The sequence below is a fragment of the Hippoglossus stenolepis genome, chromosome 14 (genome assembly GCF_022539355.2).
Source record: "Hippoglossus stenolepis isolate QCI-W04-F060 chromosome 14, HSTE1.2, whole genome shotgun sequence".
In the NCBI taxonomy this organism is placed as follows: domain Eukaryota; kingdom Metazoa; phylum Chordata; class Actinopteri; order Pleuronectiformes; family Pleuronectidae; genus Hippoglossus; species Hippoglossus stenolepis.
Window position 1 is genome coordinate 11669497 of NC_061496.1, and position 27381 is coordinate 11696877.

At 39.7% G+C, this 27381-nt stretch overlaps 2 protein-coding genes across 3 annotated transcripts in view; one reads left to right on the top strand and one right to left on the bottom strand.

Moving 5' to 3' along the window:
• Positions 1–718: 718 nt before the first annotated feature.
• The window catches only part of psmd1 (proteasome 26S subunit, non-ATPase 1), a 33654-nt gene continuing 6991 nt past the window's right edge, over positions 719–27381 (bottom strand). The window contains exons 17-25 of one of the 2 annotated variants that reach the window (XM_035176284.2): positions 16472–16586; positions 12568–12684; positions 11520–11622; positions 8213–8382; positions 6215–6307; positions 5777–5863; positions 4186–4416; positions 2119–2284; positions 719–919 (exon numbers count right to left, since the gene is read on the bottom strand). In XM_035176284.2, coding sequence (XP_035032175.1) covers positions 2138–2284; positions 4186–4416; positions 5777–5863; positions 6215–6307; positions 8213–8382; positions 11520–11622; positions 12568–12684; positions 16472–16586 — 1063 coding nt within the window. In that variant the 3' untranslated portion in view covers positions 719–919; positions 2119–2137. The remainder of the gene's footprint in view (positions 920–2118; positions 2285–4185; positions 4417–5776; positions 5864–6214; positions 6308–8212; positions 8383–11519; positions 11623–12567; positions 12685–16471; positions 16587–27381) is intronic. The other variant, XM_035176285.2, reaches the window with a different exon arrangement.
• On the top strand, positions 18593–25750 carry htr2b (5-hydroxytryptamine (serotonin) receptor 2B, G protein-coupled). The gene is made up of 4 exons (XM_035176286.1): positions 18593–19063; positions 19480–20064; positions 23377–23577; positions 24177–25750. The coding sequence occupies exons 2-4, from the start codon at positions 19803–19805 to the stop codon at positions 25127–25129; spliced, it is 1416 nt and encodes a 471-aa protein (XP_035032177.1). The 5' UTR covers positions 18593–19063; positions 19480–19802; the 3' UTR covers positions 25130–25750.

Genomic DNA, 27381 nt, shown 5'->3' on the forward strand with positions numbered 1-27381 from the left:
TTTTGAGGGTGCCATCATTAATCTTAAAATTTTAATAAAAAGCACTTAAAAACACATTACATAAAAAATAATAAAATTGTGAGGATGGGGTTGATCTCTTGTATTTATACTTGTTTTAAGTGTTTTTTCAATAATAATTTAAAGATTTTTATATGATAATACAACTATTACCTTAACTTGAATAAGATTTTGAAGTGCATTATTGACAGCTGAGTGTTTTGTATTTTTATTATTAAAAACATGGAAGTTGCTTTTTAACTCAGTGCAACTGTTTTTCCAGTTAAGGTTTATTTTTCAACACCAACTAATTTGTTCTGACTCCACACATCTTAAATTTTAACATTTAAATCATGCGTGTATATCCAGTAATCCGCTGATTATTGATCGGATATTCTGGATGCTTGTTATCTCCACCAAAGTGGTTTTGTTTTTCGACTGCGTATTGATTGGCAATACGTTTGATTGGCAGGATTACGCAAAAACTACTCAACTGAGGTCCATTGAATCTTGACGAGGGTCGACTTTTAGACGTTGACATTCTACACCCACAGAGTTAAGTTCTCTTGGAGACTCGGCTCAGAGGAGACAGAGACAGACTGTAGCAGCAGCTGCTGAGGGCAGAGAATGTAAACCAGTGTAAATGTATGGGATTAGAGAGATTCCCTCTACACACGCCTGCTGGAATATCAACTCAAATAAACACACACTCGCTCCAGTCTCCAATATATATCATTTTATTGTACGCACTGAAAATTATACAATTGGAGTATGTAAAACATTCCCTGTTTGGGAAACAAGGAGCCGGCACGGGAAAAAGAAACGTGTAAAAGAGGAAGTGAAGCAGGGAGGTGGTGGATTAGATGGATGAATGGAGGAGAGACTCTGGACCAACATGCTGAGATCTCACCTCTTCTGATGCCTGAGGAGAGAAAGAAAACACATGCAGGTTTTATTTTTTTGAATAATATTTATAAACAAAGAAAAGAAGTATTCTTTATAGAAGAATCCTCCTTGATGGTTTGGTGTTCAGACACATGAAACATTATAAACATCAAGTGGGAGTGATTTCATGTAGACTTTCCTCGTCCTAAGTGAGAGATTTACAAACCTCACCAGTCAAAGATAAAAGGTAAAAGTCAGTACTTTTTTTTGGTAAAGACAGAAACACTGACAAAAAAAACACTTTCTAATAATTAAACTTTTTTATGAAGCTTTACATAACACCATTGATCAAAAGGTATTAGGTCTTAAATCAAGAAAATGGTGTTTATCCAGTTAGTGCAGCAGTTTGATTGGCATGAAGTGTTTTACCAATGATACAAAGTGAAGTGTGGGGTGTGTACCAGAAAATAGTAGAAAACTAATGAGCTCAAGGTCACAGTGACTGCAGAGTTTTGTGTTCAGGGCATCAAACCTGTGACCAGGCTGTGCTGCCAAACTCAAAGTCATCCTGACAATGACCTATTTCACTGTTGAATCTGTCACACAGCACTTGAACCCCACAAAGCGATGACATGCTCTGAGGCCCTAATTTGGTCATTGACACCTCATCGGTCCCATCAGACGCCGCAGCGAGCTCCTACATGGGAGGTGCGCTGCGGCCAATCCAACACAAACACGATAAGCAGCCAGGATTCATTAAGCGTATGCAGACGGGAGGTTTTCTGTGAGCTGGCGTTTGGAGATGGCAGCGGTGTTTACATTCCTCCGTCAGTGACGGGTGAAACTGGGTTAGGCTCGGAAACAACAGCACAGACCTGCATTGTGCGTTATCTCATGGTTCTACTTCCTTTGTAAGAGAACTGACGGCTACATGGCGTCACGCTGGAGAACTGGGACAGAGAATTACAGAACCTTTACTGTACATTCACACTGTGAGCAACCATGTTACCATATGTCCACTTTGATTTGTTATTTTAAAAACTCAGTTTTTTGTGGTCTCTGTTTGCAAGGTTAACAATTTCAAAACTTTTTGCCAGTGTTTCAAATATTATCCAGATACACAGCAGCAACAGACACGAGGAAAACACGACCAGTGTGGTGAACATCCACGACACGTCGAGCTGCTGAAGTTATGAATGAACAACAAGAGCTCAGGAACGATTTCTGTGAACATACCTTTGCTGTGACAACATTTCTACTCGTCAATGTACTCGAAAGGCTCGGGGGGTTCGGGCTCCTGCTCCTCCTCCTCGATTTTGGGGCCGTGGGCTGAGACGGGCTCTACCAGCTCCTCCTCCTCCTCACTGGTGTCTTTCATGATGATGATGCCTCCTGTATGGAGCTGGTGACAGATGTGGAAAATGACCAATAAGTGTGGAAAATAGAGGGTTTGATTCTACCAGAGGCTGATGTTCTTTGTTGATATTAAAGTTTAATGTCAGGAGAACAAGCTGTTCTGTGTTTGTTTACATCTCACTCTTCACTGCTGTTAGGAACTGGAGGCTCATGTAATAATTGGAAAGATACTGAACTCAGCTTTTACAGAGTGCTGGCTGCAGTCTCCACTACAATGACAATGAATAAAGCAGGTGATGCAGCACTGAAAGATACAGATGAGAAATTAGTTACCCTCCAGATTTGTTCATTTTTACCAGGGGGGATTGTTTTTTCCTGTGTGAGATTGTGTGTGTGGGTGAGTGACAATATTAGTTGAGGGTGTTTCTCCAGATGATTAACTTCTGAAGGTGACTGCAGTAGAGTCCTGTATGCTTGTGAATGCGCACAGTTAAATGCTGAATCCTGCCAGCCACGGAGGGTAAAATCTTTGTGGATGTTTTAAAGGTCACTGATGCGGGTAGGATTTCTCCCGGTGCCGCTGATGGTCAATCTGACTGTGACAGACGGCCAGTGTGTTTGTATGGGGGAGGCAGAGAGGGAGAGCGAGGCACAGAGCACTGTTCTCCTCTTCTATCCATATAGGTTTTTTAACTTTTAAAAATTAACTATGGATCTCACAACGTGGGCTCAACTGCAGATACAAATTCTCTCTTTCTACATGGAGCCCTCCCTCTCATAGGGGATAGGAGAATCGTCAGGTTATAAAGAGGGATGGCACCACCTTCAACCAAATCACCTACTGGTTACAACCACAAGGGGTTCCTTATAGAGTACTGACATCGTTTTCGGGGCCAGAATCTTTAAAGGGCCCAGGACAAAAATGAGCAGTAAAATACCGGAACAAGTAATTATGCATAATCCATAGTGTATATAAAAAAATCATTCAATTTGTTAAGATGGCCCAACTATAAAATATGAAATGCAGATGAAATATAGGACTTGTGAGGGTTAATCTATTCAAAAAGATGAACAGGTCATAAATGTGTTTTTTGTTCTGAGCAAATCTCCACAGAGGAGTATAAAAACAATTTGAGAAGTCATTCAGCTCCAGTGAACAATCAAACACAGGAAACTTCATATTAATTTAATAGGCTTTCAATAAACCTCCTGACATTGACCAGATTTCAAGATAAATATGTAAAACCTCTTCACTTCCTAAACGCGCCTTTGAGAGTAAAAACAAAGCCCTAAAAGGAAGGCGGCATTACAAAACTTAAGTCCAGCAAAGACAGTATTTTGGCATCTGATCCGATAAGTCAATACAATATAATACTCTTGAGCATAGCTAACTAGACACAGAATTAAACAGTACTTCCTCTTTACAAGACTGAGGTGAGCTCTCATTGGGTGACCACACATCTTCCTCTCATTTACTGCGGAAAACTGTCAACATTTACAGCAGAGCAGCAATCGTCTGGTTTACAGCCCTGAAGGAGGGTGGGGTGTTCTGGACATTTAGATTCTCCACAGAAGCCAAACACCAACCTACAGATCTGATTGATTAAGTTTGAAGGGAAAACTCCTGAGATAATGTTTCATTGTTAAATCTAATTCATGTGAAGTACATTCCAGAGGTTTTAAATGTAATTCGGGGACGTCCCCAGAATTCTCGTTTAATGGTGCTATAAAAGGATTAGCAAAAAGTAGTGAGGAGTTAAATAAGTGCATTTACATCTTATATGGGAAATGTTACGATCGCAGTTCTAAAGTGAAATAGCTGGTTTTGAAGTGGTAGCCAGAACAATCTATTATATTATATATTTTGACTGTAACCGTCTCTTTTGAAGTTGTTGTGAATAATTTTATCTGGAAACAAACAGACACAGTGGGGTGGGCTGTAGTTACCGGTTTGAAGGGCTGGTATCGGCAGGTCTCGGGCATGTTGAGGACTTTGAGCTGAGCTGGCATCGCTCTGGCCGGATTCTCCAGGAGCTGGAAGTTTGGCTCTGCCTCTTTCTTCTTCTCCTTCTCTTTCTCCTTCTCTTTCTCCTTCTCCTTCTCTTTCTCCTTCTCCTTCTCCTTCTCTTTCTCCTTCTCCTTCTCATCCTTCTTCTCCTTCTCGGCTTCCTGGACCTCCTGCGACAAACAATCAGTACATGACTTCTACATCAGGGCCTCTGTTGTCCTCACATTATCTGTTTTTTACATATTTCCTCTCTTCTGGTTCCTGTTGACTCTTTGAAAGAATTGTATAATTTGCACTATTGAGATATGTCTTAAGGAATATTGCTCATCTTCCACTGATGAGTTTAAACCCACCACACTTAAACCACAATTATAATACATTTTTCTCTTAAATATTCTGACATTATTTGACAGTTTGCAGGATTTATAGTTAATAAATCCAGGTTTTCCTTTTTTTTGTTTTCGATTCAGTCAGTTTCCTGCTCTGGTGCCTGTTATGTCCGGTGATTTGTTGGGCTATCAGGTCGACACTAAAAACCATTAACAAGACAATGGAGGAGAGAATGTAACAAGGGAATTGGTAATAAAAAAAGGTTTTGTGTTTCTGGACCAAACATCATCTCCTGCAAATGTTCTGTCTTTTCTCCCCTGACTCAAGTTTCTAATCGGAGGCTTCAACCTGGACTATTCAACCAGATAAAGCCACAGGAAGAGTGTGTGTCAGTGTGAAATCTATGTTTCAACAGGTCTATTTGGCTTTTTATTATCATCAACAGCTACATTAGTGTTAAGGTACGAGTTATCCTTTATGCTGATATATATTATATACATTGACATTGTATTTTTAGTTTTTTATCAATGTGCAATATCTAATTCTAATTATATTATATGAAACATATATTCTTCAATACATTTCCTTGTTCAGTTAAATTTTAATCCTCATCAATCTACTATTTTATTGTTTTATATTTGTTAAAACAGATAAATAAATAAAAGAAGAAGCAAAAGAGATATGTACAAATCAAATTCTGTCCCCAGTTTGAGCGGATCCCTCCCCTTCAGCTGCTTCTCAATGACTTAAACCAAATGAAAATGAAAAAGCGGAGATGTGAGCAGGCCGGACGTTTCCAGGCTCGTCTCTCAGCACTAGAGCTGAGACGTAGCGTGGCAGACAACATCAAACACGCTGCTAACGCCCAGAAAAAGTCCCAATGAAAGTTTTACTGGCTCCCTGACTGACTGCACTGGGCATGGAGGAGTGAAACTTTAAAGCCAGACAGAGAGAAGAATTAAAAAGGAGGTGTGTACGTGGAGCTAAAAAGCAAGAGAGACTTGTGCATGGAGAAACCATCCAGAATACAGATAGTTGGGATTTTATACCTGAGCATTCAAAGTGCTTTTTCTGCAGTTGAGAAAAGGAACATGTTGAGAAAATATTAAAAAATAAAATAAAAAAAAAAGGAATAAAAGAAATAAAACAGGATTATTCTGAGAGAGGACAGGGATTAGAGTTTGGGGTATTTCCACTTACCACTTCCATCTTCTCCTCCTCCTTTTCTTTCTTTTCCTTCTCCTTTTTCTTGGCTTTGGCCGTGATGGAGAGAACAGCAGTGGATACCTGCCATGCAGAGAGAGCAGAGATGTTTCCACAGTGTAAAACAATACCACTGACACTCAGACCTTCTACAAACACAGCTTGAACTGTACAAAGCTAGTCAACCACAAAAGAAACGCTGCTTTCAATACTTTCTTCTAGAGCATCAAGGATTGAGACATGAATCAACTGAGAAAAAATAGTTTGGGGAAGCCCAAATAATAAACGTAACGGGAGAAGAAAATGATGAGTCTGACTGGGAGGATTCAAAATGATTCACAAATCAAAATGAAGAAATAGCAACTTTCCTCAACATATCATTTCAGTCAAGGGAAAGGAAAACAAGCTGATGTGCTGTGGCGCCTCAGTTCTCACCTTCTCCTTCTCTTTCTCCTTTGGAACTTCCAGGGCTGGTGGGTAGGCGAAGGTGGAGGGCTTACAGTTGGAGCGGTACTGCACCTTGGGCATCTGAAAAAGACGACAAAAAGATGGTCACTTTTTTGGATTTATTAATACATAACCTGGCTAAGATCACTGTTGGATCCACTTTAGAGGGTAAAGACTGATATTTCCAGTGTGGGTCAAACAGACAAGCATTTAGCTCAAAGCACATTCTCCATATCCACAGTAAACAAAGCCTCACAGTCATGAACATGTCTGCAGACTGTTGGTCCTGTTTAAAAACAAAAAAAATTAAGTTTGCTCTGTTCTTTTGGCAGAAAATGTCACATCACAACCTGTTCTATTCTGTATATTTTGGTAGTTTAAAATTCAATTAACAAATTTCACTGATTTGCTGATTGTAATTTCTTCTGGGCACATTGTTTATTTTTGTTTAACATTAAAAAAGGAAGCTACTAATAAAACTGTATGCATACAGATGCTTTCACGTTCATCAGTATGGTCTGATCTTGTGTTTGCTGCCTTTCTTAAACTGTCCAACAAGTTTGGGCTTCGTCATTACACAGGAGTTTCTACTGCTAGACCAACAAGCCAAAAGAGGCGACAGTGCTTTTGTTCCAATAGCTGCAACCTTATGTTTAAATGAAGAAGAAGGGGCCACATCAACTCTACTGAGACAAACATAATCTAAAGGCTGACACTAAACAGAAGGCACCTGGTGCTGCTGTGGCTGGAGATTATCTTTCATAACACTCACTGAAAGTAAATGATTGAAACCATCTCTGTTCCAGGAGAGAAGCAATGCAGCATAACGTGTGACCAAGAAGGGAACATTTTATTATATATCACCTCTCACTTCAGCCATTTCAATACATTTGTAGAAGCTGAGTGGCAGTGAATGGATTTTCTTGTGTAGCAAGAGTCTGGAAGATAAGATACATGATGGCTTCTGAAAAAGAACAAGTGGTAAATATGTTCTTTGTCTGGTGGCGACAGGTGCGTCTGTGAAGACTCGTGCTGTGTAGTTAAACAGGTGCTGATGAGTGTTGGCAGGATGCAGCACAGGGTCTGTTAAACCCTGCTGCCCCAACACCACCCCAACCTCCAACCCTCCTGCTGCACTCTATCCCTGGTGTATTTACGAGGGGCTTCACACCAATCATATTCTCCAGGGCTTGGTTAAACTGGGAATGCACATATCACAAAAGTCTGCATGTGTTCATGTGTCATGTGCTGCTGATTTGGGTAGAAATGGAGAGATAATATCCAGCTAATGCCATTTTAAGACCCCAATATGTTGAGTGATCCCTTGGCGTCAGTTCGCGAGTGGCAGTGGGCCAGAGCAGGCCGACAGTCAGGATGGCCTTGTTACAGATAGGCTGCTGCTGATGACACTTGTTACCAAGACAAGAAGCTAAATACTTTCTGCATCAAATGCGATACAAAACACATCATCATCAGCCAAATTTAGCAGCCATACTTGCTGATCAATTGAGGTTTGACATTTGCAAAACAAACATATTCTTGCCTCTGCATAGTAGGTTACATTTTCAACCCCATGCGTTTGTTTTTAAGCAGGATTACGCAAAAAACTACTAAACTGATTTTCACAGAACTTGGTGGGAGAATAGGGACGTGGGCCAAGAGAGAACCCATAACATTTTTGCGTGGATCCAGACAAAAGGGGTAGAACCCATCACTTTCTTAAACATTTCAAGTTCTTTTTTTTCAGGATCCCCTGCTGTGTTCACACACCCACTTCTCCTGAATTTCTACGGACATTATACGAGGAGGCCAGGTGGATAAAGTCCACAGAGACTGCGGAGCGTCTCACTCGGACATTTGCATTCACACATGCACTTCCTCCGGAGAAAATACAGGAGGGCTTTTAACATCAACAGTTGGATTATGAACATTTTGTCACCCTGAGTGTGTTATTTTGAAGCTAAAAATGAAAACGATCTCCAGTACCTTGAGGTCCTTGTTGAGGCCAATAATAGCAGTTGGTGTGAAGGCCAATGACAGGAAGTGGGAGAGGGGGAACCAGAACCAGAACTGGGTGAAGACCAGCAGGCCGACCACCGACGGCATGTGAGTGTGACCGGTCCTGGACTGCAGAGAGATGGTAACGTTACGTCCACCTGGACAGAAGAGGACAGAAAGGTTAGAAACATAATGTGACAGTACTATGTGAATTAGGTCAAAGCAGAAAAGGATAAACCTCAATATTATGCATGCTGCTCAGTTGAGGACCATTGTTTGGTCACATAAGAACAGTAGGTGAAATCATTGTGACACTCATTGATGATTGTGAAACGAACTGTTTGCAGCTTGGCACAGAATCATGTGATGAGGGATTTGGAGGTTAATGAGAGTTCAGGGCAGGATGGTCACCACCCTGTTCAGGTTGTCTTTTGGCTTCAACTTGTCTGATCTATTGATCCCAAGGCAGAAGTTAAACTACAGACATGTTTTGGTGAGCCAGTTAAACCCAGGAATGCATTGTCTACAACATCCTGCATTTAATTTAAAAAGAAATCTAATAATAATTAGATTTGAGTTGCAAAGGAGATTAATAACTGATCTACATCACAAGAGGTGTGTCAGATGTCCCCAAAATAAACAGATGGCTTTCACAGCTGTGTTGAAGAGGTTCCAGACTTTATAGAGCTCAAATTTACTTTAAACAAAGTAAATCTTATTAAGTAAGCATACAAGAGAACTGGTATCCATACATAGATATACATTTTCTGGAAGAACTCCTACAGTGAGAGTGATGATATATTCAACTGTTTGGTAATGCAATTTTAAGCCTTCAATTTGTAGTATCAGAGGTGTTTCAGGAGTCATGAGCACTTTCATTTATATCAATAAGAAAAACTGAAGTTTATGGTGTACCTAATAAACTGCCAACTGCATGTATTATTCATGCAACTTAAGTGAAGAAGAAACTATTAAACAGCTTGTATTCGTATCTTATCCCAGAAAAAGAACCTTAGTTGTTGAACCAAAAAGGTAAAAGGAGAAATAATACAGTATCTTGTAAGACTGGAGTGTGTATGTGAGGTTAACACACTGTGGTCACTCAAGAAGGAAATGTGTGCTCTACCAAATAAAAACCTGGGTCAATTTATCTATGACAGTGGACCTGACTAAACAGACGGATAAAGAAGGATCAAGTGTACATCTTGAAGCAGGACAAAAAGAAAAAACAGACCTCCCTTGGTCTTTTTGGGGAAAAAAACAGAAGGGAGGAACCATAAAAGGGAAGACAGACAGAGGGGAAGGAAGAGAACATCAGCAGCAACTACAATGAATCTGTCATTTCTTTAAAAAATGTCCTTTAAAAAGGAGGCATGTTACGAGGGAGTAGCCACTCCAACTAAAAAAAGATATCAGCCAAAACAATACCAGTTTAATCATCTGCCATTGTCTTGATTTGCACCCCCTCTTCTCAGAGGTCACTGAGATGATTTAATAACTGAGCCTTATCTCGACATCTGAACCAGTGTTGAAACCATTCCCCTCCCACACACTCAAACTTGGCCAGAATGAGTCATGAGCTCTGCTCGCTGGACGACAAACTTAAAAAGTCTCTTAAAAGCTTGAGGAGAGGTTGAGAGCACTTGACTAGCGGCTCCCCCCCCACACCCACTGTTTTTGCCAACTGTTAGTTCGGTGGGCCAATTTTCATTCCACAGAGCTGGTGAGGGAGGCACGGCAGTGATTCTTCAAAAGGTGTAATGTGACAACATCAACAACCAGCCTGTGTGTTGTTTGGTTTAAAAAGATGAAACAAGAGGGCATGTTTCATTTCGATGAGAGAGAAAACACTCATTAAAAGGTAATTAATGGATTGTATCAATTAGTGAAGGACAAAATGGAGGCTGGATGTGTAATAGTGAGAGGGAAATGGATACAGAGTGTGAGAGAAGGAGCAAAGAGACTTGACATTTCCTTGGTAATGAGCACCAGAGATCATGAAACTGCTCTAATGGCTTCCGCCCATCAAATTAAATACAATTACCTCTGCAGCTCAAATGCTCCAAACTCCTCTACAAGAGCCAGAATCCTGAAACATTCACACTGCACGAGCACAAGCGTGTCTGGCATTCAAACAGGAGGGGTGCTCCTGCACGTATGTTTTTAAACTTCAAGCAACACGCTGAACTCTACTGAAACGTGGGCAAACAGTGAGAGCTGGTGTTTGGAGCGGCGAGCGGGAGGGAGCGCCGGGAGCGCGTCTGCATTCTGAAGAATGACACCGGTGTTCAGGGTTTGTCTGGATGGTCTCATGCGGGGTTATCTTGGCATGTTGGCCCGAGTATATTGCGGTTAATGTGGCTGATTTGATATACGATTGAAGTCTGTCCGCCTGTCAAGATGGCTAATCTGCTCAGAACAAAACAGCAAATTAAATAGTGCTGCAGGAGGGGCGGAGTTAATCAGGAGGCAAATTTAATGAGATGATAAACATTCACATCATTTCAAAAACACATACGCTGCAGTTAACCCTTCCACAGGTGATGCAACTTACACAAAGCTGCAACACCTGATAGTGTATTTGGACAGCAGTGTGTAAACAGAGCTGGTTTTCATCTGGCCTAACACACAGGGTCTTAAGATGGTGATAGAAAATGAGTTTCTGCTGCTGCTGCCCGCATTGAGGGTTTCTGTATACATTAGAATATGGGTGTGCTCTGGGTGTATGCGAGTGTACAGCGCACACTGTGATGATGTACAGCTCTCTGGGACCCCACACACACAAACACACGCTGCATGCTTGTGTCCACAAACACCCGCACAGAAACACAAACACAGGGACTATCAGACAAACAGTAATCACACGGGTGAGACCAACAAGCCATGTGGGCTGAGTGCCGAGCGAATCTGAGGTAGGATCGCCAGGCACTAATGCAACTTAGCATGATCTGTTCCAGAGACTCGGAGCACGGGTGGTCAGCCAAGAAAGTTTGCTTAAGTGCAAAGGAACTCAAAGACGCACATACTCACAACCACAAACCCACATTACAGAGCAGTTCACTTGATTTACTGTGTACCTAAGAATATAGTCTTTGTGTATCCCCATGAGGAGTGAAGGTACATGGGCAGATGGGACCATAAATTAGTTTCTCATCTCCTGCTCCGTGACAAACAATGATAAAGCCACACCTACAAGCAGGGATCCAGGTGGTTCCTTTCCAGATATACACGTAAGACCATATTTCCAACCACCAGTCTACAGATGTTTCTTGTGCCTTTCTGTCTGGAGACTAACCTGCATCGAGGATTCCCTGGGCGAGGATGGCGCCGAACTTGGCCATAACGTCATCGTGCTTGTCGTTGATGACCTTTGAATAAAGTTGCCTGAACTGGTTCACCTGAAATAATGAGGGAAGGGAAAACATGTTAATGTACAGGCCATAAATGCTGGTGTGAAACCAAAGGGTGACCCAAGTAGGATCCCTATACATTTTGGAGCATATACGCATGAACGGGTGGATCCAGGAATTTGTTTTCCACTTTCTTTAACATGGCAAGATAAGGTGTTCGATTTGTCAGAGGTATGAACTCTCCGAGAATTAATATTGAAGGATTCCCTCATGCTTTAAAACACAGCAGAGAGTGTATGGTTGGAATTTCTATGCCAAGTCAGTCTGTGCCACCTTGTCAGGGGGTCTCCAATTAAAAAGGGAGAAGTTGTATAAATATCGCCACAGCCAATGCTTAGCTTCTTATTTGTGAAGAGTTCCAGCAAACCTCAAAATTGACTAAACACAGTGTTGGGTAGTTATTGGTCAACTGGACCAATTTATTAGCCTCAAACGACAGATCTAATACTTTGGTCTACAACTGAGAAACAGAGGTGGATATTACAAATACAGAGACTTTGAAATAAACAGTCATGGATCCACTACCTCTTGATGTTCCACAGTTTCCTGCATATAGCGCATTGAGCATTAAGGACTGTCGCTGTGTAGACAATGAGTCTTTGAAAGGGTTCCTGGCATATCTTAACAGTCTGTGTGTGAGGTGCGAGCGTTTGGCTGTGTTAGTCACGCTCCAGTATTCAATGACACAGATGTGTTTCCTTCTAACTTTGCAATTCAGATGCTTTCTGCATTTAGTTAAATCATAGCCTTTTCCTAACCAGCTAACTGGCCTCGGTGGTGATGAGCATCATTTTAAGAGTCACAAAGGCAGGTTTATTTATTCTGCAGATAAACAAAAAGCCACCAAGACAAAAAACAGAAATGGATAGAATTTATTTCGATAATTAAAAAGCAATCAAACAAATATCAATCCAAAAATCCAGTTGCACTTACCTTGGGACAAGTGACTTCAGACTGTTGGATCATGATGAGGGCTGAGGAAATGAGGGCCCCCTGCCTGACATAATTGACTGGGTCATTGGTCATGGGCTCCAGCAGGTTGATGGCCTCCTGTGGGGGTAAAGGTACAAAAGAAAAATCAGTTGTGTTAAATGAATTAAAGTTCAAGTTGAGTATATTTAGTTTTACAAGCTGTGTAATCCTTATAGGGCTGCGAAATTAGGTTTAAACTGGTGACGGATGATATGAAAATAATCTGGTGTGGAAAAAGTTGTTAACACAAAACATGTTATCAAATTATTTCCCCACGTTGATATTTCAAGGAAGGATAAAGCTGGTAAAGAAGGACCAAGAGGGGAAAAAAAGGAGATCTGCGCACTTGGCACACATTTTCAGATTCTAAGATAGAAGAGGTAATTTCCCTGGCCGTGTGTGCATTAACTTGGAATTTACTGAAAGACAAAAATCTAGAGTAAGTGCAGGTTTTAAGTGCCACACAAGAAACTATGCAACCTGAAAAACGGCTTACGGGCAAACAGATGAACGTTATATAAATATAGAAGAAAGCATGTTTTATCAATGGATCGTCAGTTGTAAAAATATTAGTAGTAAATGATACTTCTCCTATAATGACAAACGATAATTATAGTAACAAATGGAAATGGTACTCATGAGTTTTGTCTGTAGCACAGAATGAACCAAGTCTAAGAACTGGTTGCCATGTTGAAAACCATCATTTGGTAGCTAAAGGCAAAGTAGATCCATATTTTCCTGCTGTAAATTGAGAATGATAGATGATAAATAATGTTGCCTGATATTACCCAATATTAGCCTTTCATATAAATATCAGTGTGTACATTCGCCGAAATGCACCGATATGAAAACTTATTTAACAGAATAAAAATGCAGAAGACAAATTTACATTTGTGTTCATATTTTACATACATCTTTTAAAACAAATTTTCAAAATCAATTGTTTCTTCTTTTATTTATAGTTATTTTTAATACAGTTTATGGTTAAACTGTTAAGCCTCATGAAATTATTTATTGCAAGGGTTTGATAGCGAGATCTTAGAAATCTGTGCAATTAAAAAAAATATATATGTATAAGCTGAAATATAATATTGGAGATTTTTCCCTCCCCATTATTGGTATCAGCAGCCAAAACTCCATGTCAGTGGAACTCTAGTCTTGAGTCATTCCCACATTTGTCTCCAATATGGACAATGAGGAAGAAATCAAACAACCTGTTCTGACAATGACAGACTTGCGGATCCATTTACAAAGTTATTTAAACTGCTGTCTTTTAGTTGCCAGATTGAAGCAGAAAGAAAACTGACAATTTGTTGTTTTTACTCCATATGCAATTCATATTTTGTCATTCCCAACAGAGCAGATCAGCGCAGCAAGGTCACTTCTGTTTGGTCAAATACAGGAAAGGGGATTATCGACAGAGGCAGCCAGACCAGGAAAATAATGACATTAGTGTCATTCATATCTGGTTGCCTGGGACAACAGTAACAACAGTTATGACGAGCTTTGCCTTCTTCAGTTTCCTCCCATGATCCATGTGAATGAACAAGTGAGTGAGGACCACCTACTCTTTTCCTTTAGATTTCTGTTCTTACGAGTAGTAATGGCTGTAACTCACACCACCAGACTAAGGAGGCGTCAGCTCCACCGAGGCAAGAGAAACAAACTAGGATGATGACAGTGGAGGTAAAATAAACCAGGTTTCATCGGTGCTCTCGGCTTAGAAAGCCCCATACTGGGATGATAAGTCAGAGTATAAAGCCAACAACCAGTCAACCAAATCCTGCTCCTGATTGGTTGTCAGGGGGTTTAATTGAGGGTATTTACTGTCAGGCCCAATCAGCACGAAATGTAGTTTCATAAGATCCTTTTACTCCATGTACAGTTCAGAATCCAGAGTCTGTTTTCTACCAATTTTGAATGACAGTTGAGACTTTACATAAGTTTTAATCCAATTCTGCTAAAAACTGGCTAAAGAATCGTGTAAAAAAAATGTAACAGTGCAGAACACATTTCACTAACACCAATTTCCATTTTAATACATATTTACAAAACTATCATTTGACAGTTAAACTGAAAACACGATTCTCATGAGTCTGCTTGGTGTTAAATATTAAATTTACGCACATGTTTCTTCATCAAACAAACTAAAACTGAACCGTGACTAAGATTTTCATTATGGAAAAGAATCAATATAAACAAACGGACTACAGAGAAGGCCAAAGCTGCAGTCCTGTGCAGCTTTTCTTCTTTTACGTATACAACAGATGAAGAACACCGGGTCCAGTAAAAATATCCAAAGGCCAAGCTGAATAAATGATGGCGAAGGAATAGGCTCCCTCTAAATGGATGACCCCTTTTCTCTTGCCACATCATGATTACTCTCACTAAGGGCCAAATGTGCTTGAGATAAACCAAGCAGTGGAGCCTAGGAGCTGATCAGCTCCGCAGCACGCCTTTGTCTGATCTGGTCCTAAACATTCACTCTGCTGCTCCGAGGCTCAAGTTGCAATTAGCCATGACTCTACTTTGGCTTTGCTACCTGAGACTGACCAGCCCACATAGTTGGACAACTCAGGAACTGGCAGGACCCAAAACATATGTCCTCTTTGGTCAACTTTTCAGACTCCAATGTGAAACAACATGATGATAAGATACAGCTGTGTACCAATTGGGACTATTTTATCAGTCAACAGTAAAACTAAGGAGTAGTTACTATTGAAATAAATGAAGATGATGGCTGAAGCACTTAAAGAGCTTAAGTCTTTGATCAAACCTTGGAAGGGTTTGAAAATTACCCTTAACTACTGTAAGCCAGCTTCAAAAGCAGACGATAGTCATGTGGGTGCATCTGGGAATAATTACAAATGTTTTTTGAGCCACAGTCATTCACCCATTTCATGAAAAAACATTTGTAAAGCTCCATTTTTTGAGATGGCATCATTAAAAATGACAAGAGACACGTGACGTTCTTTTCTGAGCTACTTGTGCAGGGGCTTCAGTGAGTCTGAACTCAGGAGTAGATAGTCCTCACACGAGTCATACATTTGTTTGCTTTAAGGAAAACCCAAGTGTAGAATGATCTTGCATCAGTGACGCACATTTAAAAAAAAGATTAACGGCAGCACACTGAATAAATGACAACAGGGGCAATGCTGCAGTTGTGGATGAAAAAATTGCTATCTAAGCTTTGATTGTACATAATCTTATGGGGATTATCAATTCTACCTATGAGACCAATAAGAGTTTGTTCAAGTGTTGACATCTAATTAAGTAAGTACTCATTTTTTTATATCTTGGAACTGAGATTACAAACAAAAACAGGTTCGAGTCTAATTGTGTACAAATTTGACGTGAGGGTTTCTTCATAAAGTTCACCGTTGTGTATCATGTGTTTGATATGAGCAGGAAATTCACAGGCCCTGTTGAGAACCTGGTATTAACATGAATCTTCGGTCAATCAATAACAAGTGGACACATCTAAGTGCGTCAATTCACCCTTGGTATTAGAAATAAAAAGGAAATTAATATGTAGCAGTCAGTGTTAATATTGAGTCAATGATGAAACTGTAGGAGGTCAGAGGATGTTATCAGAGTAGGTGGTCCTTCAATGAGTCAGCCCTTCCCATCCCCACTGGGATTTGTCCCAGTATTGCCAGATGGCAAGTGCGACTACGGCACAAGGACACCCCAACTATCTAGCTGTAATTCTTGCGCTATGCTTGCACCATGACACTTTAAAGTAAAAATGAATGAGAGGGGGATTAAGACACAGTAGATGGCGGTTATGCACCTTGATGTTGGTGGCCACTCGCCAATAAACCGAACAAAGAAGAAGAAGGGGGATTAAGAAGGAGGTCCTCACCTTGTTGCCTGTCCCAGCACAGCAGATGCCCAGAGCCATGGCAGCTCCACAGCGAACATGAGGGTTGTAGCTTTCGGACAACAGAGACACCACACTGGGACACTGCTCCGGGGTCCTGAAGAGAGACAAAAGAGAAAGACAGAAAAATTAAGACTTAATAAAGAAATAACGCAAAGAGGAGAAGAGCATGAGCCACATGAATCATGATCAGTTGATGGGGATTGTTTGATCAGTCTTTTGTTATCAGTTATTGTTGATATATTCAGAAAGCACACCATGTCCATGTTTGAGAGGAACTGTATGAGACAGGGATAGAAAATCAAATGTTTCTGGGATAAAACTAGAAAAGTGCAAGAAAGTGAAAGAGTAGTTGTGAAATGCAGGGCTTTGACTTATGTCTGAAAATTCACCAAGTCCTTATGTCTCCAAGTGGTGCTATTGAAGAAAGATAATTGAGAAACTTTTGCTTTAGTAAAGCCACCTGCTTTCGCTGGCTATTGGATTTCAGTGCAATGGACCATAAAGCTAAAACCAAATAAAAAAAAGATTAAAAACTACTTTAAGCTAGGAAAGAGAAAGTAAAACAAAACAATATATGTTATTTAAAGATCTACAGCTATTTTGTATTGATCCCTCAATAGTGCATGAAATAATAGAAGGTGGCCAAGATGTTCAAATCTTTGTCTTCATTCAACTTCAGAGGCAGTTAACCTAAATGTACACAAAGTCCAATAAATAGGAATTAAGGTGTCTAGGATTTGATCACTTCCATCTGACCAGAGCCAATAAATACCTTCAATGAAGTCCTGAAAATAATGTGTAAATAAGTATAAGCTTTCCTGTGTATTGTATTTAGATGCGTGAATAGCTAAAGTGGCATGACTTTAAAGCATAATCTCCACTGCTCTCTTTGGAATTAGAAGCACGGCTCAACCACTACATGAGGATTTAACGAGATCACAAATGGCAATCACTGAGAAATGGAGACCAACTTTCAATTTCACATTTGAGGATAGAGTTCTTTCTGTTTTGGTTTTTCTGGTTGTAACAGATGGGAAGTAAGCCAACTGTACTTTGTGGATTCGAAGTGAAAAATCAGTCGCCCCAATAAATCATGAACAAATTTTCAAATAAGATGAATTAAGAAGCTGTGTGGATTTTATAGTTGACTCCTAAATACAATTGTGCCAATTTTCAGGAGAAAATAATGGCTAACAATTTCTGAAGATAGAGAATTGCTGATAATGGCTGTTTGACAGTGTGACAAAGACGTTTTCCCAGCTGAGAGAGACTGATTAGAGTTCATTCTTAAAATATGCCTGTGTGGTATGTATTTTATGTTATGTTATGTACTTTTAGAAGCACATAAATTGGACAAGGATTTTCTCCTGTAATTACTGTGGGTCAGCTTACAGTATGGTTGTTAGCTCAAACAAACTAAAGATTAATTTCTTCAGTTTGACATGAGAATGTCTCCTGGTACCGAAAAATACCAAACTTAACTTATTTGAAATATGATGACCAAACAAAGCACATATAGGACGCATGGTGACATTTTGTAGTTATATTAGCACGGTCAGAGAATTAGGGATCATTTTTCAGCTAAAACATTTGGTCTTTGGATAGTTCTACTCTGGGAGACTGTACAGAACCAAGTAAGGGGGGTTACTCGTTGCCCTTCTCACATTTTCGTGTGAGATCCACTCAACATTGTACTTGACAAGTACTGATTATTTATTGCTTAACATTGTAATGTCCAACATCTGTTTTTGAAAGCAAATCAGTGCACAAAGAGAATATACACTTTGATTTGTTAAAACCAGAAAGATTACAAGGTACAAACACATGGTCTAAATTTTGAATTTAGTCATCTAAACAAAATTAAGATTGTAATTGAAATGCTTTGGCAGCCTGAAAACGTGAGCTCATTGTGGACAAAAAGCAAAATCTTTGGTGTACAAGCACATCGAAGGCTTCTCCCCATACACCACTGCTACCTCCCCCACCACTTCACCCGCTTTGAAAAGAGGAGAGAACAGAAAGTGACAAATATAAACAGTGGGACGCCTGTGTTGAAGAAAATTACCTCCCAGAACCACTGGCATGTCGCCAGCACCAAGACGTTCATCTGCTTTGTGCAGAGTCTGACTCACGGACACAACGGTGAGGGAGGGAAGAGAGAATGAGAGAGTGAACAAGACGGGAGAGAGTGTGAGCCGATCTCAGGCTGTGAACAAGGGGCAGCAACTGGAAGCGGGAGAGAGGTGGACAAGCCACAACATCTGAAAGTTTTAAACCTGTGATCGCGGTAGGTGATGCGGAGCAAGACTGGGGGTTCCTCCAACATGTGGAAGCAAAACAAATTCCACATCATGGACTGCTTCAGACAGCGACAGATTTAGGCTTTGCAGCTGAGGGAGGGCATGCTTTGTCACGCTCTTACTTGGTGGAAGGTGGAAATATAAAGATGAGGAAGGAAATGTTGAAGAAGACGTAGTGTTTATCAGCACAAAGTTTTGCTCTAGTGTAACGAAAGACTTGTAGCGCCGTCGGGAAACGTCCAACAGCAACAAACTTTACGCTCAGGAGCAGGTAAGAAACTTTGGCCAAATAATGACCATCTAATTGACACCGTTGTACTTTCATTAATAGTGTAATCCATTCCACATGAAAAGCTGTGTACATCTTTGTAGATGAACAAGTTTAGACCGTAGATGGTGAGACAAGTCTGTTCTTTTCATTGAAAGTACAATAGAGTTTTTCCATGTCTGGGCGTTGTTTTAAAACCTTTTACTAGCTAGTTTTAGTTCAGATAAACCCAGCAAAAATTAAAAAGGCATGTCAGCTATTACACCCTATATTTTCCAGTTAGGTAAATTTCTTAATAATGTGGAAACAGAAATAATCACCACAGAGGAAAGCCCTCCTTCATTTCCAACTGTAAACATCTCATTATGACACCATCATTCAGACAAATTGGTAACAAGCTTTCGCTGTTCCTTCAACAGGAGGATGCACTGGGTAACAGAACTTCTGCTGCTTGGGAAAACAAGGACCCCGAGTAACATTTCGCTGTGGAAGTAATAATCGTGTTGGAATTACTGCCAGCATTGGACCCATTTTCAGTGGATCCTCTACTGATTTTTAGCTTTTCCTCTTGGTTTTTACACTTCACAAGGGATGAGACATCCTGTTCACTGATCCTGAGCTGCCCCACACTACCCTTTTGCCCTTGCCTGTGGGACCCAGTGACCATGCTGACCGAGTGTCCAACACCAGAAAGATCAGAGCCCCGACCCACGCTCAGACCAGCTGTGACCTCTACAGCAACATGTCTCAGGCAGTCGCGGCTCCACTTGAGACTAACAGCTCGTGGCCAGGAGAGGAGTCTGGGGTTCAGCTGAGATGGGCCGCCCTGCTTATCGTCATGGTCATCATCCCCACTATCGGGGGCAACATCCTGGTCATTCTTGCGGTTTCCCTCGAGAGGAAGCTGCAGAATGCCACAAATTACTTTTTGATGTCACTTGCCGTTGCTGATCTACTGGTGGGACTCCTAGTGATGCCCATTGCTCTCGTCACCGTTCTCTACAGTAAGTTTAGCATGGGGCCAATGCGTTTGAAAACCTGATGTAATTTCTCATCTTTAAACAAAAAATAAACCTGTGCAATAAAAAAAGAACTAGAAACATGACTAGTGAGAGAAAATGTCCTTGTTCATCCGCCAGATCAACTCATTGACACCTGATGCTATGTTTAACACAATGACGGACACTAAACTGATATCTAGCGATGTTTGAACTATTTTTAACGGCTGAACGGGTTTATATGTCTTTGTATAAAAGACCTATAAAACCCAGTTAATAGTTCAAAGCAACAAGTTTTTAAAGGGAGTGTGTCGGTGGGATGAGGAAATTTAACAATTTTCCATTACATCTAAAAAACTTTTACTTGCCCTAACATGGAATAAGGAAGAAGATGAAATCCATAATCCACTTTAATAATCTACCAAGAAAAACAAGTCAGCATAGTTGCGGGTAGCAAATAAGAATGAAAATAGTTAGTGAGCAACAATAGATACAATCGCAACCATGATTAAACAATCTATTTTGGATTAGATTTAACAAGAGATAGCTGGCAATAAACATGCTACTTCTCTGAAAGTTCATGCCTTGAATTTAACTCCTGGTGTAGCAGATTATTACCAAAATCTTTAATTTCTAATTAATTCCGGTGAGAGTGCTGTTGGTTGTATAGGATTTTTTGGCAAAAAACGTTTATTCCCCAGTAATGCAAATGCAGGACAATAATCTCGATCATAAATATGTCTCGCACATTTAACAGCAGAGTATAGTGGAGACACTGGGCTATTTGTTTTCTTGACTCTAAATTAAGTTTTTCCATGAGAACTGGGTGTATTACAGAGGAAAGCCTTCACAGGTCAAACTTGTCACAGCTGGAGCTTTTATCCATCCCATCTTAATGCAGAAGCTACATAAGCCAGAGCCAAGCAATTATCTAGTATTAAATCTATATTTGAAATAAATCTGCCCTCTACACGCTGTCCAAATGTTTGCTGTAAAAATAGGACCACAGCTGGCCGGGTTTTGACATCACATTGTGAACGTATTTAACCTAAATAATAGATGAAGCAGCAACTCAACTGTTTACTCTCACCCTTAAATACACGTCACATATCGTTTTAGTAGACAACATTACTTCTTTTAAAGTTACTTCAGTTGCGGAAGCTGAGAAGGTTGACTAAAACTTGCAGAGTAATTTATCAGAAGAAACTGAAAGCTCAAAATATGAATAAAGCGGCATAAAAATCTTGATCCCTTGGAATAAAGAATAATAGCATTCATTAATTTCCATGTGATTCTCTGTGACTGAGAAAAGAACCAAGAGTTACAGCTTCATTTAAAATATACATTTCACTAGCAGCAGGTGGCAGTGTGAAAAGAAGTTTGAAAAGGACTTAATCTCCTTACCTGTAATATTAGGAATAAACCCAATTATCACAGTTAGTTTAAACACTTATTAATAGAGGAGTTTTCTCTATCACAGTAGTATTTGTGTCTGCTAAAATGATGCATTTGAAAAAAAAAAAAGAACATCTGGCAAATATTTTCCGATGCAAGCAGCTGTCGTTACTCTCCTATTTAGGGAGATGAAGCTAACAGTACCATGGTAAGAAAGGAGAGGTCATGGGGATGTAAACATGCACAAACATTGCGTGAAAGGAGTTTGGAGATTCAAACAGTCAGATGGAGGATCAGTTTCTCATGGGAAGCACATATTTCAATGCACTGCAGGACAGAGTATACTGTCAGAGGTACGAGTGTTAATTTAAAAAGAAAATCACAAGGTCACAAAGTATTCAATATTCATGGGAGAGTATATTATGTTTAAGAAAAGGCTTAAATGTATAATCCTGAAAAGCCGATACAACAATGTGACTGGATTACAGTTGCACTTGTCAGCACTGCCAAGCACTTTACACATCTGACAGACTGATGAATTCCACACATACAGGCAGCACGTTAAGAGATCTGATGTTAACTGTGGAAAATAGAGCACCTGGTGAGAAAAAAAACACATCAAAAAGATTTTTAAAAAAAGGACCAATTATTTAGTTTTCCTACCTCAACTGTTGAGAACATCCATTCACTTCTTTTTAAGAAAAGGGCTAAGGGTCAGAGGAATTGTTTGCACAGGGCAATGGGCTATATTTTTTTGGTTTAGTTCATTAAACACAAACCATAGAAAATACCTGAATACAAAAAAAAAAATTTGCAGCAAACACATTACAGTTCTTTGCTAATAAACTTTAATCCACGCCTTTTAAGAAAAGACGGCACTAAAATGCAATAATTAGATTTTATGCTTTTAAACTGATTTTAAAGTGACAAATAAAAATGAGTAAAAGTGAGTTACTGATACCAAATACTGCTGAACATGTATTGATCTGTGAAATATAAAAAGATGCCATTTGGTAAAATAATTCGTTTCAAGAGCAAACGATGAAAACAATAAAAGTGTTACTCTAGGTTCTTACTGTGAACACATATCTAGTGTTGGTTGTTGTATCGTTTTGGCAACAGTGCCAAAATGTTTTTTTTTAAATAATTTTAAAAATGATACTGTTTGATATTTATGACCCTTTAAACCAAGACTGAACAAGCTCACATGCTCCAATTCAGGAGAGGGTAAATTTCCTATTGAAATACACTTGGCAGAGGGCGATTCTTAACTGTGGCCTTGCAAGGTGCACGTTTATTACAGTTCTGTACGATACTCAACACTTTGTAAAACAGAAACAGTGAGTCTGCTTTAAGAATGAGTTCAAGTATTTGTCAATGAATAAACCAACCCCATGAAACCAAATCAAAGCTATGACTCAAAAATTCCACCAAGAGTGAAAAAACGTGTGCAAGAAACAGAGGGGAGATGGCACAACAAATGAAATTTAAGTAAAGGAATATTTCCAACAGTCTTTTGCAATGTTAATGGGTGACGGGACAAAAGCCAGAACAATTACTTGCCAATTTTATGCCTGGAACAAAAAATAAACACTACTGTTGAACAGAGACTCCAGCACATCTACATAAAGAGCTTTTAGCTCCATAAACAGTCATTGAACCCTCCTTTTTCCAGTAAATTCACTCCTCACAGAGATAAACAAACACCAATCTTTTGCATGAGAGCTACTTCTGATCTCTTGCCATTGTGGTGCATCTTCCATAACAGACAGTGTGCAACACTCAAGCTCTTTTGGAATCAAAGTGGGTTATACATTATAGTTATACATTATAAGGGTTGTAGAGTCATGACCTCAGATAAACGACATACAAATGAAAGAAAACGGTCTTTCTAGATTAACCTCCTTCTCACCTTCTCTTTAGACTCTGGCTGGCCTCTTCCTGAGTTCCTCTGCCCAATCTGGATCTTCCTCGACGTGCTGTTTTCTACAGCATCTATCATGCACCTATGCGCCATTTCACTGGATCGCTATATTGCCATCAAGAAGCCAATCCAACACAGCCAGTACAAATCCAGGGCCAAGGCAATGGTGAAGATTGCACTGGTGTGGCTCATATCCATTTGTAAGCACATCAGTACAGATTTCCTTGACTTTTCTTAGCACACACTGTTTAGAGCTCTGTATCAGCCTGTACTTTGATAAAGTCTGATTTGTTGACATAAATTCCAAGGAAAGACTGGGTTTACAAATGGGGAGAGTGAAAGGGATCAATCAGAGAACCTCAGAGATGTTACTGATGATGTGCCAAGAGGACACAACTCAATTTTCATGAGGATGGAGTTCATTCAAAGGCCAATGTAGTTTGTGCATCCAAAGCAAGTTGCACCACTGTGAGCAGTTGGGTGTGATAAAATAAAGCATTAATACATTTTGTAAGTTCAATATGTTCAGCTAGGAACCAGACAAAAAGCCTCTTTACAAACATCTGATTACTTTAATTCATTTTAAAAACAAAAAGCAGAGAACCTGCCATCCTTTCATCGTATTACTGCTACTACCACTTATGACACAGGTAAATCTTTCCCTGAGGTCAAAAGCAACACTACAGCAGCTGGTGTTGAAAATATGAAAAAAGATTAACTTTAGGTTTAACTTTTTTTACACCTCATCTGCGCAAGTGCCAATGTTTTGCGAATGCTAACTGTTGTCATCATTTTCTAGGTATCGCCATCCCAATTCCAATTAAGGGACTCATGAACTACCACCTTCCCAACAACGTCACCTTCAACAGTAACCACACATGCCTGCTGAAAACTGACACCTTCCGGGAGTTCATCATGTTTGGCTCCTTGGCAGCATTCTTCATCCCTTTGACCATTATGATGGTCATCTACCTTCTCACTGTACAGGTGCTGCGCAAAAAGGTTTATTTGCTCAAGTCAAAGGTGACTCAGCGCTTTAGCGCCCAAGCAGTCTCCACAGTTTTTCAAAGGGAACAGGGTGTGCCCTCAACTCAGACTGAGCAACTGAACATGCTAGACAACAGACTTCCCAGAATGCATGAAAAATCAAATGCAGGCACAACAAACTCTCCTACAGGAGGCGAGATTAACTTTCGGAGAATGTCGACAATGGGCAAGAAGTCAATGCAGACTCTGAGCAATGAGCAGCGCGCCTCAAAGGTGCTGGGCATTGTCTTCCTTCTCTTCGTAGTGATGTGGTGCCCTTTCTTCATCACCAACATCACCTCTGTGCTATGTGCCAGCTGTGATGTTAATGTGATTGCCCACCTCATGGAGATATTTGTTTGGGTTGGTTATGTGTCATCAGGTATCAACCCGTTGGTCTACACGCTATTCAACAAAACTTTCAGACAGGCATTCGGGCGTTATATCACTTGTAATTACAAAACTGGTCACGAGCCAGGAAGCCAACCAGGGGCCTCAAACGCAGATCGGACGCTCACACGGATTTCATTCAGGTCTTCTATGGCGGCAAACTCTAAACTGTTTATGAAACGAGGAATGAAAAACAGCATTGGAGCGGTGAGCTATCAAAGTCCGCTTAGGTGCAGACAAGCAACTGTACAGTCATCCGGTGGTGTTGTCTTAGACACAATGCTTCTGACTGAGAATGAAGGTGGGAAGCATGAAGAACATGTTAGCTCTGTGTAGATATTTGGACATTATCCAATTAAAAGGGGAGCACTCGAAGAGGATCAGATTTATGTTCTGTATCTTTTAAAGACAAAATGCAAAATTCAAAACTTGCTGTTGCGCAAGAAGTCATTTAAGGCCAGGACTTACTCTACACTACACAAAATCTAACCTGCTGCGGATGTTTGTAAAAGCGAAACGAGGCAATGCTACAAAGTATGTCAAAGCTATGAATTCAAAGACAGAAAGACAGATCATATCACAGAATCGAAGAGAGAAAAGCCAAAGTTCAGGCAGACATAAGAATGCGAGTAATGGAAACACTATGATAACCTGGAAGCTCTTATGAATGCAGTATACAATATATTGTTATGCTGAACCTTTCAACTTGTGCTATCTAAATATGATGTAAAACATCTCAGACCACATGCTTTCATTTTCAGACAACCACAACTCAACCTCTCAAATCTCTTCTGCAATAATGCATTGTACTCTTGAAATGATGCGTATTGCATTTGCTGGATCTTTGGGAAGTGCTCTTGTATGTGTATTACAGCCTGATGTTGACATGATAACAAGGTTTCCAAATAAAAAGATGCTATATAAAAAGAACAAAATTCTAAATAAATGAATGCTGTCTTGCTGAACTGAAAGAAAATTGTACAAGTTCTAAGTATCTGTGTCAATATCAGAAAGTAGAAATGCCTCCTTCATGAATGTGTTGATAATACCTTAGAAGATCTGTAAATACGGTCATTTAAAAGTGACTCCACAAAGCAGGATATTTTTTGAATAATTAGAAGACAGTTGTTACAAATCCAAGGGTCTATAGATTTAAAAAAGGGACAAGCAAGAAAACCATACAAATATCAGAAGCAATTTCTCAAGTCTCTATACTCTTGATTATATCAAATTGAAGTGTTTTAAGAACAGTGCAGATATCCAAACATATATCAGTGTATGGGGTTTAGTGATATCTAATGGCAAAGTTGCATATTGCAAGTGAAAGGCTCTCTCTACAGCCAGTGTTTGATTTGTCCATTCTGGGCTACGGTCAAAACATGGCAGTGCAACAGGATGGACGTGTTGTAGATGTCGATGTCAGGGGTTCATTCTGAGTTATTATACATTAGTAAGAAAATAGACTATAATATACTAATAAACTATATTAAATTCCATATCGGCTAAAAGATCCAATAGATCCTTTACGCTGGTTCTTTAAAACAGACTAAATTCAAACAGCCAACAAAATACAGATTTGGATAGGGTTCCTTGATTTTGCCATGTGACCTTGGAGTGGATCAATTTGTTATTTTTGCTTTAAAAAAAAGCAGGAACTCTGTTGATTTATTAAGAAAATTGCAAAACATTTAAACTTGGAGATGTCCAGTTGTGCATGTTTGGAGGGTGGAAGGAGTTTCCTCGAGTCATTACGGTGGAAAGCTGTTCTGGTTCAGAAGTCAAAATTCTAAACACAGCGAAGATTTACACATGGTTTATCTAGCAGCCAATTGATCACACAGAATATCACAAAGCCTTTTTTGGGCTTAAAAATGTACACCTAGACATGTGTGCACTGGATAGGCTCTGTGATCAACACTGCTCTGGTATCTGATGGCTAATTCCCTATAAATAGCCAAGGAAGAAAATGTGTGAGTAACAATGACAAGAAGGTTCAGCCATGGAATACCTTCCATGAAGAACAGGATGATACTGCAAATCGTAGACAACGGTGCATCTACCACATCAAAGAGGTGTTTATGTACACCCAGTAGATGCCTGGTAATAAGGGCGTACAAGGGCAACGTAAACAAGATTTAAGAAAAAAATGAACTCTTCATTTTAACAAAACAGGAATAGTTCCAATGGTTGCTGATTAGTACTATGTCTACATTGGGAATAAGTGCAGCACAACCATTTCACTTTAAACAAACTGGTTCTTATCAAATTAGAACAAATAAGGTTTTTATGAGTCGTTTTGTATGGAAAGCAGAAAACCAGAAAAATATTTCAATGATATATTTGTGATGAACAGAACCAAAGACATTACCCTTATTACTGTACAATGAAATCTATTTCAGAAGTTAATATTACAAGTTCTTTTTTTAGGGCCGGCTATGGCACAAACCTTTTAATGCCAGTTTCAGTAGAGTAACTATGTTTTAATGCTCTTCTAAACAACATCTTGAGGGAATATAATAATGACTTTTCACAAAACTTTCTTTAGATTCAACAACATGAGCCGAAGTTGACAAATGTGTCGAACGTTT